Source organism: Harpegnathos saltator, unplaced genomic scaffold, assembly GCF_003227715.2.
Source record: "Harpegnathos saltator strain DR-91 unplaced genomic scaffold, Hsal_v8.6 scaffold91, whole genome shotgun sequence".
Classification (NCBI taxonomy): domain Eukaryota; kingdom Metazoa; phylum Arthropoda; class Insecta; order Hymenoptera; family Formicidae; genus Harpegnathos; species Harpegnathos saltator.
Genome location: NW_020230719.1, coordinates 309073 through 324210, shown reverse-complemented (window position 1 = coordinate 324210; position 15138 = coordinate 309073). Strand labels below are relative to the sequence as shown.

Below are 15138 nucleotides of genomic sequence, written 5' to 3'. Positions count from 1 at the left end.
TTAGAATCCCCCTAATTTAACTACTAACATGTGTGCACTTAATCATTGATATGTATTAGTAACTTTCTCTTTATATATTTTTGTAGATAACAGTGCACATACAGTGCCAAATTCAAAAGAAGTTCAAGAATTTTTTAATTTATCGCAAAATACTTCCCCAGAGCAGCAACAGCAACAGCAAGGTATATTTTTATTCTTTTTATTTTATTCTTTTTATTAATAATTTTCTAGAAGATATTCATTTTTTATTACGGTTCCATTTATTCAATAATCTTAAAATGTTATACTAACATTATTAATTCCTTGTAGATTGTAATACATTCCAAAATAACTTCGCAATGGAAGAAAAGGAAAACATATTTTGCGGTGAAGATGGAAACCATGGTGAGATAAGAAATAATTTATCCATGATATCACATGTTTTAATTATGATTATAATTTTTTCTAATATGTTTAATATTTCTTTAATATATTCTATATGGCTTTTTGTAGCTACATGGCAGCACTCGTCAGATATTATGCTTCATTTTTGTTTATGGAAAGATCATGAAAAACTTTTTGATGACAAAATAAGAAATGAAGTCATGTGGAACAAAATTGTTGAGTTCTTTAAAGATAAAGGTTACATATTTACAGGCAAGCAAGTTGAAAATAAGTGGAAAAACTTACGAAAAACTTATATAAAAATAAAAGACAACAATTCAAAGTCTGGTGCAGCACTTAAAAAATGCAAATATTATGACGAGATGGATGAAATATTTGGAAAATCTCACAGCATACAACCAGTGGCTATTGCATCAAATTTGCAAGGTGTTCAATTTAATTAATTGCAGGAAGAATTAACATTTGATGAGGATAACAATGCACCACCTTTAAAAAAAGGACAAAGCAACTGCATGAATTGACGGAATATTTGCATGAACAAGCACAGCAAAGAAAAAGAAAAACATAGCAAAGAGAAGATGCAAGAGAGAGAAGACACAAAGAAATAATAGAACAGCAAAAACAAGCTTTGGATATTTATAAAACTGTAATGGAAAAGTTGTTGGAGAAATTGTAGTTTGTGTCGTTATTTAACTAATAAGTAAGTAAAGTCAGCGATGTTTCTCTTTGTGCTGCATGCAATAATCCAGACATATACATATATATATATATATATATATATGCATAAAAGTGATATTATTTTTATTATTTACGTTAAATCTTAAATAATGTTCTCTGTTAATAAAAATGAAAAATATTTTGTTATTATAATAACAGTTTAACGATCAAAGACTGACTATTAGTTTTAATTAAAGTTGATCGATATGAAAATATAATATTAATTTAATTTTGCGTTAAATATGAAAAGATGATTTTCGTCGATAAAGGAAAAGTGTATATATTACTATGAAAGTAATAACTAGTTTATTTTTATTTTTGTTTAATTCAAAAGTTTTATGGAAATAACATAATTATATATACAGGGTGTTTGATAGCTGATCATGCAGACGAAAGTTGGAGATAGATTGGGTGTAGCTGAGAAGAAAAGTCATACTGCCAACATAACATAATGCCAAATTGCCAATAGTTATCCAGTTATTAATTAAAACATGTGAGCCAACGAGCGCGTAGAGAGCGGAGGGCGACCGCAGTAAGCACGTAGACATTTCATACAGGCGGAGTCAGTGAGTGACGGTAGGCAAGCGCGCGCGGCGAAGGACAACGTAAGCGACAAGAGGCGATCGCGCGCGACGAGGAGCGAGCGAGCTTTTTCTTTATAGCTTTTTCCTTATAGCTCGCTCGCACCTCGTCGTTCGCGCTCGCTCGCTCTTCGTCGCGCTCGCTCGGCTCTTGTCGCTTGCGCTCGCTCGGCTCTTGTCGCTTGCGCTCGCTCGCTCCTCGTCGTTCGCGCTCGCTCGCTCCTCATCGCGCGCGTTCGCCTCTTGTTGCTTACGTTGCCCTTCACCGCGCGCGCTCGCCTACCATCTCTCGCTGACTCCGCCTGTATCAAATGTCTACGTGCTTACTGCGGTCGCCCTCCGCTCTCTACGCGCTCGTTGGCTCACATGTTTTAATTAATAACTCGATAACTATTGCCAATTTGACATTATGGTACATGACTTTTCTTCTCGGCTACACCCAATCTATCTCCAACTTTCGTCTGCATGATCAGCTATCAAACACCCTGTATATATATGATGACAAATGTAATGATATGGAATGTAACTAAAATCTAAAATAAATTTCTCTTGTAAACTGTACTATACATTTTTTATTTTGTAATAAAAAAGCCAAAGATAATGCAATGCATATTTTTCTTTCATTTATTCTCTCCTTCGATATAACAATAATGCAATATAATTGCGTCTTGCTGCACCTTCCATATTACGATTTTTTATGTGCTCATCCTCTTCAAAATTTTCTCTATTTTGTTCATTTATTCCAATACCGTCTTCAATATAATTGTCAATGTCTTCATTATAATTTAAACAAATATTATGCACGACGCAGCAAGCCAAGTTTGTCGCCGGTATTAAATGTATTGTGTAAATATTTCAACCGTCGAAAGCGACCCTTTAATAGTGCAAAAGCACGTTCTATCGTTTGTCTAGTTTGTGATAAAATATGATTAAAGTTGTTTTCAACCTGTAATGTAATAATATACAGGGTGTCTTATAACTAACCTGGCAGAGCTCGTGGAGACATAGAGCGAGTTAAGACAAATATAAAAGTCCCATATCGTTTTGTGAGATTCGCAATAATTATCGAGTTACTAATGACAGAAATCTGAAGAATGAGTGCACGTCGAGACGTTATGGGAGGAGCATCTAGCTGCTCAGTCGACAAGCTGCTAAAGAGCACTGCCCAGTCGACAAAGGAACTGTTGCCGGCGCGCGGAGAGAGGAAGGACGATGCGCCAATGTTTATGTCCTTACCTCGCCGCTCCTATATCCCGCCGCACCGCGTCTAAGCTCGCGCCGATATGGCCGCTGAATATTCGCGATTACAATTACGAGATTATTTTATGAGGTACCACAGATAGCTCATATTGAATTGTAAAGTTCAAGGTTCAAAAGTTCTTTGATCAAGGAAAACATCGAAAAGGAGAAAGCGATAGAGAGCGATGAGATCTATAGAAATTCTCATTGTTCTCTATCGCAATCTATCGTTTTGCTGCATCGGATCCGAAAGAAATGATATCGCGTAAAGATAGAGTACGATGAATACTTTTCATCTATTACTCTATTGTACTCTATTGTACTCTATCGTTAGGAGAATATTTAATTGTTAGAGTATGATAGAATTCGCGTAGAGACTCATCATGTCCTAACGTTTTATTCAAGTCTACACGGAAAATATGTTTGATTGAATGAACCTATTTTCTGATGAAATGAGAGAGAGAAAGAGAGAGAGAGAGAGAGAGAGAGAGAGAGAGAGAGAGAGAGAGAGAGAGAGAGAGAACGATTAAGAAATTTTGATTGAGAATAGCACAATTTTGTTTAAGTTAACCATAAACCTTGATGAATTAGATTTAGTGTTAATATTTTCAGTTAATATTTCTCTGTATCGTTCATATTTCATTTGCAAGCTGTATCATGGACCAAACATTTTTACCATATATCATGCATAAATTGTTGTCTTATATCGTAATTCTTGTCAGTGGTATATTAATGACAGAAGGAACTGAAAGTTCTGTATCGTACAATTGCGAAAAGAGGACCATCGTTATCAATGGTGCACCAACGACACTCGGCATAAAATTGATTCCTAGGTATAATCGCGATACAACGCAAATCCGAATGTGTTATTTTGACACGTTATTTTTATGCGTGTCAAAATAACACACTCGGATTTGCGTTGTATCGCGATCATACCTAGGAATCAATTTTATGCCGAGTGTCGTTGGTGCACCATTGACAACGATGGTCCTCTTTTCGCAATTGTACGATACAGAACTTTCAGTTCCTTCTGTCGTTAATATACCACTGACAAGAATTACGATATAAGACAACAATTTACGCATGATATATGGTAAAAATGTTTGGTCCATGATACAGCTTGCAAATGAAATATGAACGATACAGAGAAATAGTAAGTGAAAATATTAACACTGAATCTAATTCATCAAGGTTTATGGTTAACTTTAACAAAATTGTGCTTTTTTCAATCAAAATTTCTTAATCGTTCTCTCTCTCTCTCTCTCTTTCTCTCTCTCATTTCATCAGAAAATGGGTTCATTCAACCAAACATATTTTCCGTGTAGACTTGAATAAAACGATAGGTCACGATGAGTCTACGTGAATTCTATCATACTTTTTCTTTTTTTTTTTTTGGTCACGCAGGGGAAATCCATCATGGATACCCCCTCCCCTTGGGGGGGGGGAGGAGGTTATGTCGGACTTTTACCGACTAAAACCCCTGCGGGATGTCTACCTGTCGGACCGTGAGGAGGGGAGTCGGGGGAACTACTCCCGTATTCCCTCCCCAACTCCCCGGCTCCAGGGCTCCCTTACGGGAGCCCCTCGCCATCTGTGTACCGCGCCCTGTTCCACGAAGGGAATCCAGGGCGCGGTCCCCGACGAGGTTTACCCCCCGCCGGTTGGCCTTCTGGTGTCTCCTGTCAAGGAGGGAGAGGACATCCGCCCTCCCTCCTTACCCCCCTCCCTGCTAGTCAGGGAGGGGAGGATTTGTAGGGGAGCGGGCCCGGCCCCAACCGGGACACCGCTCCCCCCTGTCCCTACTTGTCCGGTCGCTCGGGGGGAAGATAGGGAAGGCGTCTCGCCGCCCCCTACTCCCCCCCTTGCGACCGGTGGCGGGCCCGTGGCGGCCGAGGGGACTCCCTACCCTCGCGGGTCTGTGAGTCCCCCTCGGCCGGCGCTGCCCCGGGCCCGCTGTCGCGTCCCTCGTCCCCCTGGGGGCGTTGTCCGCCCGGGAGCTGCTCCCCGCAGCCCCGGTACTGTCTTCGCCCCCACTCGGCGGTCTCCTTCTGGGACATTACTGTCTCACAGAAGGAGACCGCCGCTGTCCACGCCTCCTCGCTCCCGCACATGGCTTTGACCATGTGCGGGAGCGAGAGCTCCCCTTCTCGGCATCCCACCGCCCCGCAAAGGACACGGCGCTCCCCGGCCCATGCTGGGTACGCGACCAGGGTGTGGTGCGCCGTGTCCTCCGCCGCGGGGCAGTGGTGGCATCGAGTGGTGAGCTCCTTCCTTATCCGGCACAGGTACCGACCGAAGCACCCGTGCCCGGTCAGCACCTGCGCCAGACGGAAGGATAGTCCACGTCCCCTTCTGCCTGTCAATTCGGACAGGCAGGGGCGGACAGCCGCTGCCGTCGCTGGCCCGGGACCCCGGGGGTCGGACAATAAGTCCTCCCACCTCTCCCGGGTCCGGGCCTCGGCTTGGAGCTTCAGACCCCTTAGGGCCTTGGCCGACATTCTTCCCTCCCTGTGAAGCTACTTTACCCTCCAGTAAAGGAGATGCCGCTCCTCGGCTAGGAGCTCCACAGGGGGGACGCCGGCCAGGGTGGTCGCCGCCATGTACGACACGGTCCGGTACCCCCGAATCGCCCTGATGAGCACGGGCCTCAGGGCCTGCCGCAGTGCGCACTTGCCTCTGCGGCAGGCCCCCAGCTGTGGCGCCCAGATGGGCGCCCCGTACAGGGCGATCGAGAGCACCGCCGTCGCGACGTACAGGCGGCGAGCTCTCCATCCTGGGCCCCCTTGGGTGCGCGTCAGGCTGGCCACCACCAGTCCTGCCTTGTGCACCCTGGGGGCCAGTTCCCCAAAGTGGGGTCCGAAGCTCCACCGGCTGTCCAGCGTCAGGCCGAGATATCTCATCGTCGGCCCGACGCGGACGTGGACTCTATCTACGAGTACCCAGGTCCCTGGCGGCACCCTCCGACCCCCGCCGTGAAAAAACACGGCCTGGGTCTTTTGGGGCGCCACCTTGAGACCCAGGTCTCTGATGGTACTCACCACTGACACCAATGCCGTCTCCGCGCGGAGGCGGGCTTCCCCCCAGCTCTCCCCCCCGGCTATCACTAACGTGTCGTCTGCGTAGCAGACGACGTGGCAACCGAGGGGAAGCGGAGTGCGCAGCACCCGGTCGAACGCGATGTTCCATAGCAGGGGGCCGAGAACCGACCCCTGCGGAACACCGCGCTCCATAGCGCGCCGGCCTTGAACCCCGCCCTCCACTGGGAAGGCGAGGTCCCTACCCCCGAAGTAGGCCGATAGGATTCGCCGGAGATAGACGGGCACCCCGTGGTGTTCGAGGACCCGTCCAATCTCCGGCCAGGGCAGGGTGTTGAAGGCGTTCGTTATATCTAACGACACTGCCAACAACACCGCGCCCTCCTCCTCCACGACCGCCCGGGTCAGGTCCCGGAAGCACTGGATAGCATCCAGCATTGACCTTCCGGGCCTGAACCCGTACTGGTGGTCGTGGAGGTCCGGCCCCTCCGAGGACAGGTGCTGGACGAGGCGGTCGGCAACGATGCGCTCCAGCATCTTGCCCGCCTCGTCCAGCAGGCATATCGGCCTATAGGCCGACGCACTCCCGGGTGCTTTGCCCTCCTTGGGGAGGAGGACCAGTCTGGCCCTCCTCCACTCTGGGAGGAATACCCCCTCCCTCAGCCACCCGCTGAAAACCCTGCGTGTGGCTTCGGACAGGTTTCCCTCGCCGAGGGCGAGGGCCCAGGCCCGGCCAGGAATTCCGTCGGGGCCAGGGGCTTCCCCCTTGGCCCCGAGCCTTTTCCTGGCCGCAGTGAGCTCCTCTGGACTCACCGCCAGACCCTCGTCCCAATCACCCTCTCCCAACGGGGGGGTCGGGATCATGGGGGGCCCCCTTCTGCCCTCGGAAAGAGGGCATCCAGGAACCCCTCGAGGGCCTGGCGGTCCAACGTCTCCGTTGGTGGGGGCACCAATGGACGGATCTTCCCCATGACCCTTTTGTATGGGCGCCCCCACGGATCGTCGTCCAGGGAGCTCACCATCTGCTCCCAGGCCGCTCGCTTGGTCTCGACGATGGCGACCTTGAGGGTTTTTCTGGCTCTCAGGTAGCCCTCTTTTGTCCCTGCGACGTCCCCGCCTCGTCGCCGGGCCCGATAGTACGCCCGTCTGGCGTGGACGGAGGAGTCTCGGAGGGCCTCCAGCTCCTCCGTCCACCAGTACATGGCCCGGCGCCGGCAGGGGAATTCTATCATACTCTAACAATTAAATATTCTCCTAACGATAGAGTACAATAGAATACAATAGAGTAATAGATGAAAAGTGTTCATCGTACTCTATCTTTACGCGATATCATTTCTTTCGGATCCGATGCAGCAAAATGATAGATTGCGATAGAAAACGATGAGAATCTCTGTAGATCTCATCGCTCTCTATCGCTTTCTCTTTTTCGATGTTTTCCTTGATCAAAGAACTTTTGAATCTTGAACTTTACAATTCAATATGAGCTATCTGTGGTACCTCATAAAATAATCTCATAATTGTAATCGCGAATATTCAGCGGCCATATCGGCGCGAGCTTAGACGCGGTGCGGCGGGATGTAGGAGCGGCGAGGTAAGGACATAAACATTGGCGCGTCGTCCTTCCTCTCTCCGCGCGCCGGCAACAGTTCCTTTGTCGACTGGGCAGTGCTCTTTAGCCTGAGCAGCTAGATGCTCCTCCCATAACGTCTCGACGTGCACTCATTCTTCAGATTTCTGTCATTAGTAACTCGATAATTATTGCGAATCTCACAAAACGATATGGGACTTTAATATTTGTCTTAACCCGCCCTATGTCTCTACGAGCTCTGCCAGATTAGTTATAAGACACTCTGTATATTATAATATTAGGTGTAGTAAAAAGAAATCCATTATTTTTGCATGAAATTGAAGGCTTTAGTTACCATAGTTAGAATGATCCGAATATGCGCCGTTTTGTTCGATAACTTGTTGCCATTTTGAAGGTAATTTCATTATGCCTCTCTCATAGAAGCCCTCGTCCCTATTGGCAAAAAATTGAGACAGTCGATTTTCACAAGCCTCTCTTGAAGCGAATTTTTCACCAGAAAAATTGTTCGCCATGGACAGGAACAGATGGTAATCACTTGGTGCCAGGTCCGGACTATAAGGTGGATGCATAAGAACCTCCCAACCAAGCTCCCGGAGCTTCTGGCGAGTCACTATCGATATGTATGGCCTGGCGTTGTCCTGATGGAACACAATTCCTCTCCTATTGGCCAAAGATGGCCGCTTCTAGGCGATTGCTTCCTTCAGACGGTCCAGTTGTTGACAGTATAGTTCCGAGTTAAGAGTTTTGCCGTAGGGGAGCAGCTCATAGTAGATAATTCCCTGCCAATCCCACCACCACACAGTAAAACCTTCCTGGCCGTCAATCCTGGCTTGGCCACCGTTTCCGCCGGCTCACCGCGATTCGACCACGACCGTTTTCGCTTGACATTGTCGTAAGTGATCCACTTTTCATCACCAGTGATCAACCGCTTCAGAAATGGGTCGATTTTGTTGCGATTCAATAGCGATTCGCAGATGGAAATTCGGTCCATGAGGTTTTTTTTCGTTAACTCGTGTGGCACCCATACATCGAGCTTCTTTTTGTATCCAGCCTTATTCAAATGGTTCCAAACGGTTTTTTGTGCAATCTTTAGCTCTTGGGCAATCGAAACAGTGCTTACATGACGGTCGGACTCGACAATGTCCATGATTTTATCGATATTTTCGACAATTGGCCTTCCAGTGCGTGGTGCATCTTTGACATCGAAATTACCGGAACGGAATCGACGAAACCAAAATTGCGCGTGATTGGCTGTTACAATATCAGGACCATAAACACTATTCACATTTTCACCCGCCTGGCTTGCGTTTTCGCCTTTATCGAAGAAAAACTGTAAAATATAGCGTATTTTCTCTTTGCTAGTGTCCATCTTTGACGCGCGCTCAAACGAAACTGAGTCAACTAATCACAAAACTATCAAAAAAGTTTTTTTAGTACGAAATCTCATCTTTCTAACGCTATCTAGTGGAACCCGATCGGACTTATACAACGCAAGATATAGATAACTAAAGCCATCTATTGGAAAAATAATGGATTTCTTTTTACTACATCTGATATATACAGAGAAGTAATAATAGTATAATATATTCTTCTGATAATATGCTACAATAAAATTATATTAACTAATATTAAGTTATCTAAATTTAATTTCTAAAAAGTAAACTAAGTATTAATATTACTTTAATATTTAATCTTACCCGTGTTAAATGACCATTGTCTCTGTAAGCTGTCAAACACCATCTAAATAGAGGATAAACTTTATCTCCTATAATCATTTCGTCATTAGGAAAAAAGAAGTGCGGATTCCTATTAACATTTTGATAAACGTCAGAGTTTCGAAAAACTCGACAGTCGCTTACAGAACCAGGATATCCAGCGTAACAATCAGTAAAATATAGATCTGCATTACATATAGCTTGTAACGTAATAGCATATCTATTCACTTCTCGTAAGATAGCATTGTGTGTCTACCTGTGCAATTAATACAAAATTTCCTTTTAATCAAACTTAAACATTTCATTGGTCACAAAAATAAAATTATAAAAACTTATAGATGGTACTGGAATTTCGATTTGCATACCATCAACAGCTCCAAGAACAAGCGGGAGGCCAGCAATTTTTTAAAATTTTTCTTGTACAGTATTCATTTCAGTAACATTTGGCCACTTAATAATAGATCTTGATATATTACATAGAACACGAATTACACGTCAAACACAATGGTTTAATGATGACTTTGCCAAGTTAAACTTTAATCCAACTGATCTATATATTATATAAAAATTTTATCACTTACGAATATAAATAATAAGTAAGCAAAGTCAGCAGTACACAGTGCTTGTTTTCCTGCTAGATCCAGTGATTCTAGAAATATACTAATAAGAAATATACTAATAAGAACTAAATATTTCTGGTATATCACAAAATCCAGCATGAAAAAAGCACTGTGTCACTGACTTTACTTACTTATAAGCTTAAGTAATATTATGATATTCTTTATACAAACTCAGAATTCTTTTTTATAACTTTTATTTTATATTTCAAAATGATACTCACCTATATGAGTTAGGAGTTGCTAACAGCCATAAAGTGGCAAGTAATTGTGTCCTTGGTGGTATAAAAGGTCTTCCAATATTTGTAGTTTTCGATAACATTAAACCTAGTCTATTTTCTAATAACGCAAAACAATCAGGTACCATACGAAAATGTCCCTTAAGTTGTCGTGTCGTAAATCTTGGCACTACTTGCTCCATATAACCTTCTATTCCCACATAGCACCGCAATATTGCAGAAATATTACAGAAATGTTGCAGGAATATTATTAAAATTTTGCATAAATATGACAACAATATTGCAGAAATATTTAATGTCCTAGGCATAAGTCTCGCAGAAATATTGCGGGAATATTGTTATGATGTTGTAGGAATATTGTCACAATATCACAGGACTATTGTCACAATGTTGTTGAAATATCGCCACAATCTTGCAGGAATACCTATGAAATATAGCCACAATACTGCAGAAAAATTGCAAAATATTGCCGAAATATTACTGCAATCGCAGGAATGTTGTTGCAATATTTCTTAAATGTTGCTGCAATATTGCAGGAATATTACTGAAATATTACATAAATATCACAGCAATATTGCAAAAATACTTAATGTCCTAGGCATAAATCTCGCAAAAATATCTCAAGCGTGGTCTACAATGGCAGTAAGCAGTAAGAAGTAAGCGTAAGCGGTAAGAAATAAACCAATCACAGTCGATTATGACAAAAATAATCAACTGTGGTTGGTTCATTTCTTACTGTTCACGCTTTCTTCTTATTGCTTACGGCCATTGTAGACCACGCTTTAGAAACACTGCATTAAATAAAAAAATGTTTCAGACGAAAGTTGTTTGACTTGAAGGGGGACATAAGACAGCGATAGCATTTTGTTAATAGATGGTGCCACTTTCAAGATATTCACTGACCATCAATTTTTATAAGTGAAAATCCCAACTTTTTATTATATCTTCTTTTTCTACCAATTAATTTGAACAACTTTTGTCTGAAACATTTTTTATTTGCTTAATATTTTTTGAGATATTTAAGAAAAACTTGGTAACTTTTCCAACATTTATCTTACGATATCTCGCTAACTATTCGTCGACAAAAAAAATAGTATTAGACTTTTTTATTTTATTTAATATCAAGAATATATTAATAGTGCCCTAACTTTTGTTAATTTAATAATTTTGAAATTTCCAAAGGTCGATAAGTTAACAAAAGTTAGGGCACTATTATAATAATATATTCTTGATAGTAAGTAAAGTAAAAAAGTCTAATACTATTTTTTCTTTCGACGAATAGTTAGCGAGATATCGTAAGTTAAATGTTGAAAAAGTTACCAAGTTTTCCTTAAATATCTCAAAAAATATTAACCAAATAAAAAAATGTTTCAGACAAAAATTGTCCAAATTAATTAATAGAAAAAGAAAATATAACAAAAAATTCGGATTTCCATTTATGAAAATTGATTGTCAGTGAATATCTCAAAAGTGGCGCCATTTATAAACAAAATGCTATAGCTTTCTTGTCCTCCTTCAAGCCAAACAACTTTTGTCTGAAACATTTTTTTATTTAACGCAGTGTTTCTGAGATATTTGTGATGTGACATTAAAATGGGACACCCTGTATATAAATTGTTTCACACTGCAGTATTGCGGCGATAATCAGAAATATTACGTGGCGGTCTGTCATGCTGGAATATAGCGGCAATATTCCTGTGATATTGCAATGAGATTTATCATCGCGCAATAATGTTGTAATATTGCCACTATGTTGCCATACGATAGTCACATTGTAACATTGCAGTATTCTAGTGATATTGTAATATTCCAGTGATATTGTCTGATATATAGCTCATCTGTTAAGTCAAAACGCAAAATATTTTCGGTAATCATAGCTTCAGAATCATAAATTTTATAAGATTTGTAAGATGCTATAAACCATAATTGCTAAAAAGTTTTTATTAAAATCAGTATCTTATCATTATCATTTTTATAATAAAAATACAGATGTAATATTAACGTATATATACGAGGGTGGTCTGATAAGTACTTAGCCTACAAAAGAAAAACGAAAATTTTGGAAAAGTGGCGATTTATTTCTCAACATAGTCTCCTTTTAGCTCGATACACTTGACCCAGCGATGCTCCAACTTCTTTAACCCGTCTGAAAAATACGTTTTCTCGAGGTCTGCAAAGTAGGCCTCCGTGGCGGCGATGACCTCCTCATTCGACTCAAATTTCTGCCCGGCGAGTGACTTTTTCAAGTTTGGAAACAAAAAGAAGTCGCACGGGGCCAAATCTGGAGAATACGGTGGATGGGGCAGCAGTTCGTAGCCCAATTCGACCAATTTGACCGTGGCGAGGGCAGAGGTGTGAGCCGGTGCGTTGTCATGGTGGAAGAGCACTTTTTTCTTCGCCAAATGGGGCCGTTTTTTCTGCAATTCGCCGTCGAATCGGCCCAATAATTCGGCATAATACAGCCCTGTGACCGTTTTGCTCTTCTCCAGGTAGTCGATGTAGATCACACCTTGTGAATCCCAGAAAACGGTGGCCATCACCTTTCCGGCCGATAGGACAGTCTTCGCCTTCTTCGGAGCACGTTCGCTGGGTGAAGTCCACTGTTTCGACTGTTCCTTGGTCTCTGGTGTGTACCAGTGGATCCATGTTTCGTCGACGGTCACGAAACGACGCAGAAACTCCTTCGGATTGCGCTTAAACAGCGTCAAACACTGCTCTGAAGTGGTCTCACGGTTGCGCTTGTTGTCCGGAGTGAGCAAACGCGGCACCCATCGCGCCGATAGCTTTCTCATGCCCAAAATTTCATGCAGGATATGACCCACGCCGTCTTTTGAGATGCCTACTGTCTCAGCTATCTCGCGCACCTTCAATCGGCGGTCTGCCAATACGAGATCATGGATTTTTGTCATGTTATCCTCCGTGGTAGCCGTTTTCGGGGCACCTGAGCGTGGCTCATCAAAAACCGACGTGCGGCCACGTTGAAACTCGTTAAACCAATTTTTGACGGTCGCCATCGAAGGAGAAGAGTCACCGTACACAGCATCCAAGCGTTCTTTGATTTCGCTGCGCGATTTCCCTTCCAAAAACAAGAATCGAATCACCGACCGATATTGCTCTTTTTCTATTTTTCTAAAATCCGCGGACACGCCCGCTTCCACACGCGGTCAAAACAAAACTACGAGTCCGATTCGGCTGAAATTTCGACAGTAGCCGTCTACGAGAATGTACTACACGATAGTAAATTTCTCTTGCGATAGTGGCGCCATCGGGCGGTGAGGCTAAGTACTTATCGGACCGCCCTCGTATATAAGACAATTTTCAATAATAGAAATATAAATATAATGATAGCATAAAGAATAATGTTTATAGAAGTTCTCAATAAGAACTTTTCGCAAATCGAAAAATTTTATGTCTTATTCAGTAAAGGATTTTGAAACTGAGTACAGCAACCGTTAATAGCGTGACTATAAACTTTGAGCTAACAGATATTAAAGAAATCGCTAATAATTCTTTTCGGGAATAATTTTTTTAAGAGTTTTCGGGTAAGCTTTTTACAATTTGACCATTTAGATCTAAACAAAACGGCGTATTTTCTTCAGTCTGTCTTTTATGAAAATCATTGATTTCTTAAAAAAAATTATTATTTTATACCGGAAACTACAAAGATCGCGTTATTAACATTTGTACCTTAGAAATATGTGGGTAGTTTCCTTTTTATATTTTTTTTCAATATGGCGGACTTAACATTGTAGCCGAAATCACGAATTTCATCTTATATCAATTTTTCTAACGTTTTTTCACTTTATAATGCTGATTTATTCAATCTGTCTGATATATCACTCCGCAACATTGTTATAATATTCCTGCGATATTGTAGATTGATATATCACATTGAAGTATTATTGCGATACTCAGAAATATTACGTAGTGGTCTATCATACTGGAATATAGCGGCAATATTCCTATGATATTGCAATGAGATTTATCATCGCGCAATATTAAAAGAATCATCGCGCAATATTGTTGTAATATTGTCACTATGTTGTCATATAATAGTCACGTTGTAACATTGCAGTAATATTTCACTGATATTGTAATCTGATATATCACTCCGCAACATTGTTATAATATTTCTGCGATATTGTAGATTGATATATCATTGAAGTATTACTGCGATATTCAGAAATATTACGTAGTGGTCTATCATGCTGGAATATAGCGGCAATATTCCTGTGATATTGCAATGAGATTTATCATCGCGCAATATTGTTGTAATATTGTCACTATGTTGCCATACGATAGTCACATTGTAACATTGCAGTAATATTCCAGTGATATTGTAATCTGATATATCACTCTGTAATAATGTGATAATATTGCTGGAATATTATATAATAATCTTGTGATTTTGTAATATTGCTACGATATTATAATATTGTTTCAATATTGCTGCAATATTGCAGTGCTGTGTGGGTTCTAATAACTTTTCTTTTTCTTTCTCTTGACTGATAAAATAGTGCAGTCGTATTTAACATATCTGTTTCATCGTCGCTTTCACTGCTGTCATATGCATTAAAAATATCTATACTAAGAATATTTTGTAATATTTTATTCGTTATAATACTTGATGATATAATTGCTCCACGAAGTGCTTCATCTATGCGCGTGTCATCCATTTTCTTACTCTGGTCTTACTCTCCACTGTTCAAATTCTTTTAGATTTAGTAACTAACCATACTTACTTTATTTCCCTTCCACCTCCGAGTCTATTAAGTTAACCGAGTAAAGTTTTGGAACGCAGCCTTGGAGTAGGCGAGGAACGGGGACAGGAGAACCCCCTCGCAAAAACGGAGCGAAAGAACGAGATTCCGTTTTTTCGTTAGAAAAAGAAACAGATTCGATTTTGGCCTCGAGGAGACGAGATCTATTTTTCGACTCGAGACGAGACGAACCGTTTTCCGCTCGCGGAAGAGAGTACCGTTCGGTAGTCATGAGAGAAGCGTTTTTTGGTGTTCCGACAACC

The 15138-nt window shown here is 42.0% G+C and overlaps 1 protein-coding gene and 1 pseudogene across 1 annotated transcript; one reads left to right on the top strand and one right to left on the bottom strand.

Annotated features, from left to right (window-relative positions):
- Window positions 1-518: 518 nt before the first annotated feature.
- Window positions 519-1060, top strand: LOC109503731 (trihelix transcription factor GT-3a-like). The gene is given in 2 exon segments (XM_025307577.1): window positions 519-879; window positions 882-1060. Coding segments are annotated over 2 exon segments (540 nt in total).
- Window positions 1061-2306: 1246 nt separating this feature from the next.
- On the bottom strand, window positions 2307-10243 carry LOC109503918 (putative nuclease HARBI1; annotated as a pseudogene).
- Between the last annotated feature and the right edge of the window lie 4895 nt (window positions 10244-15138).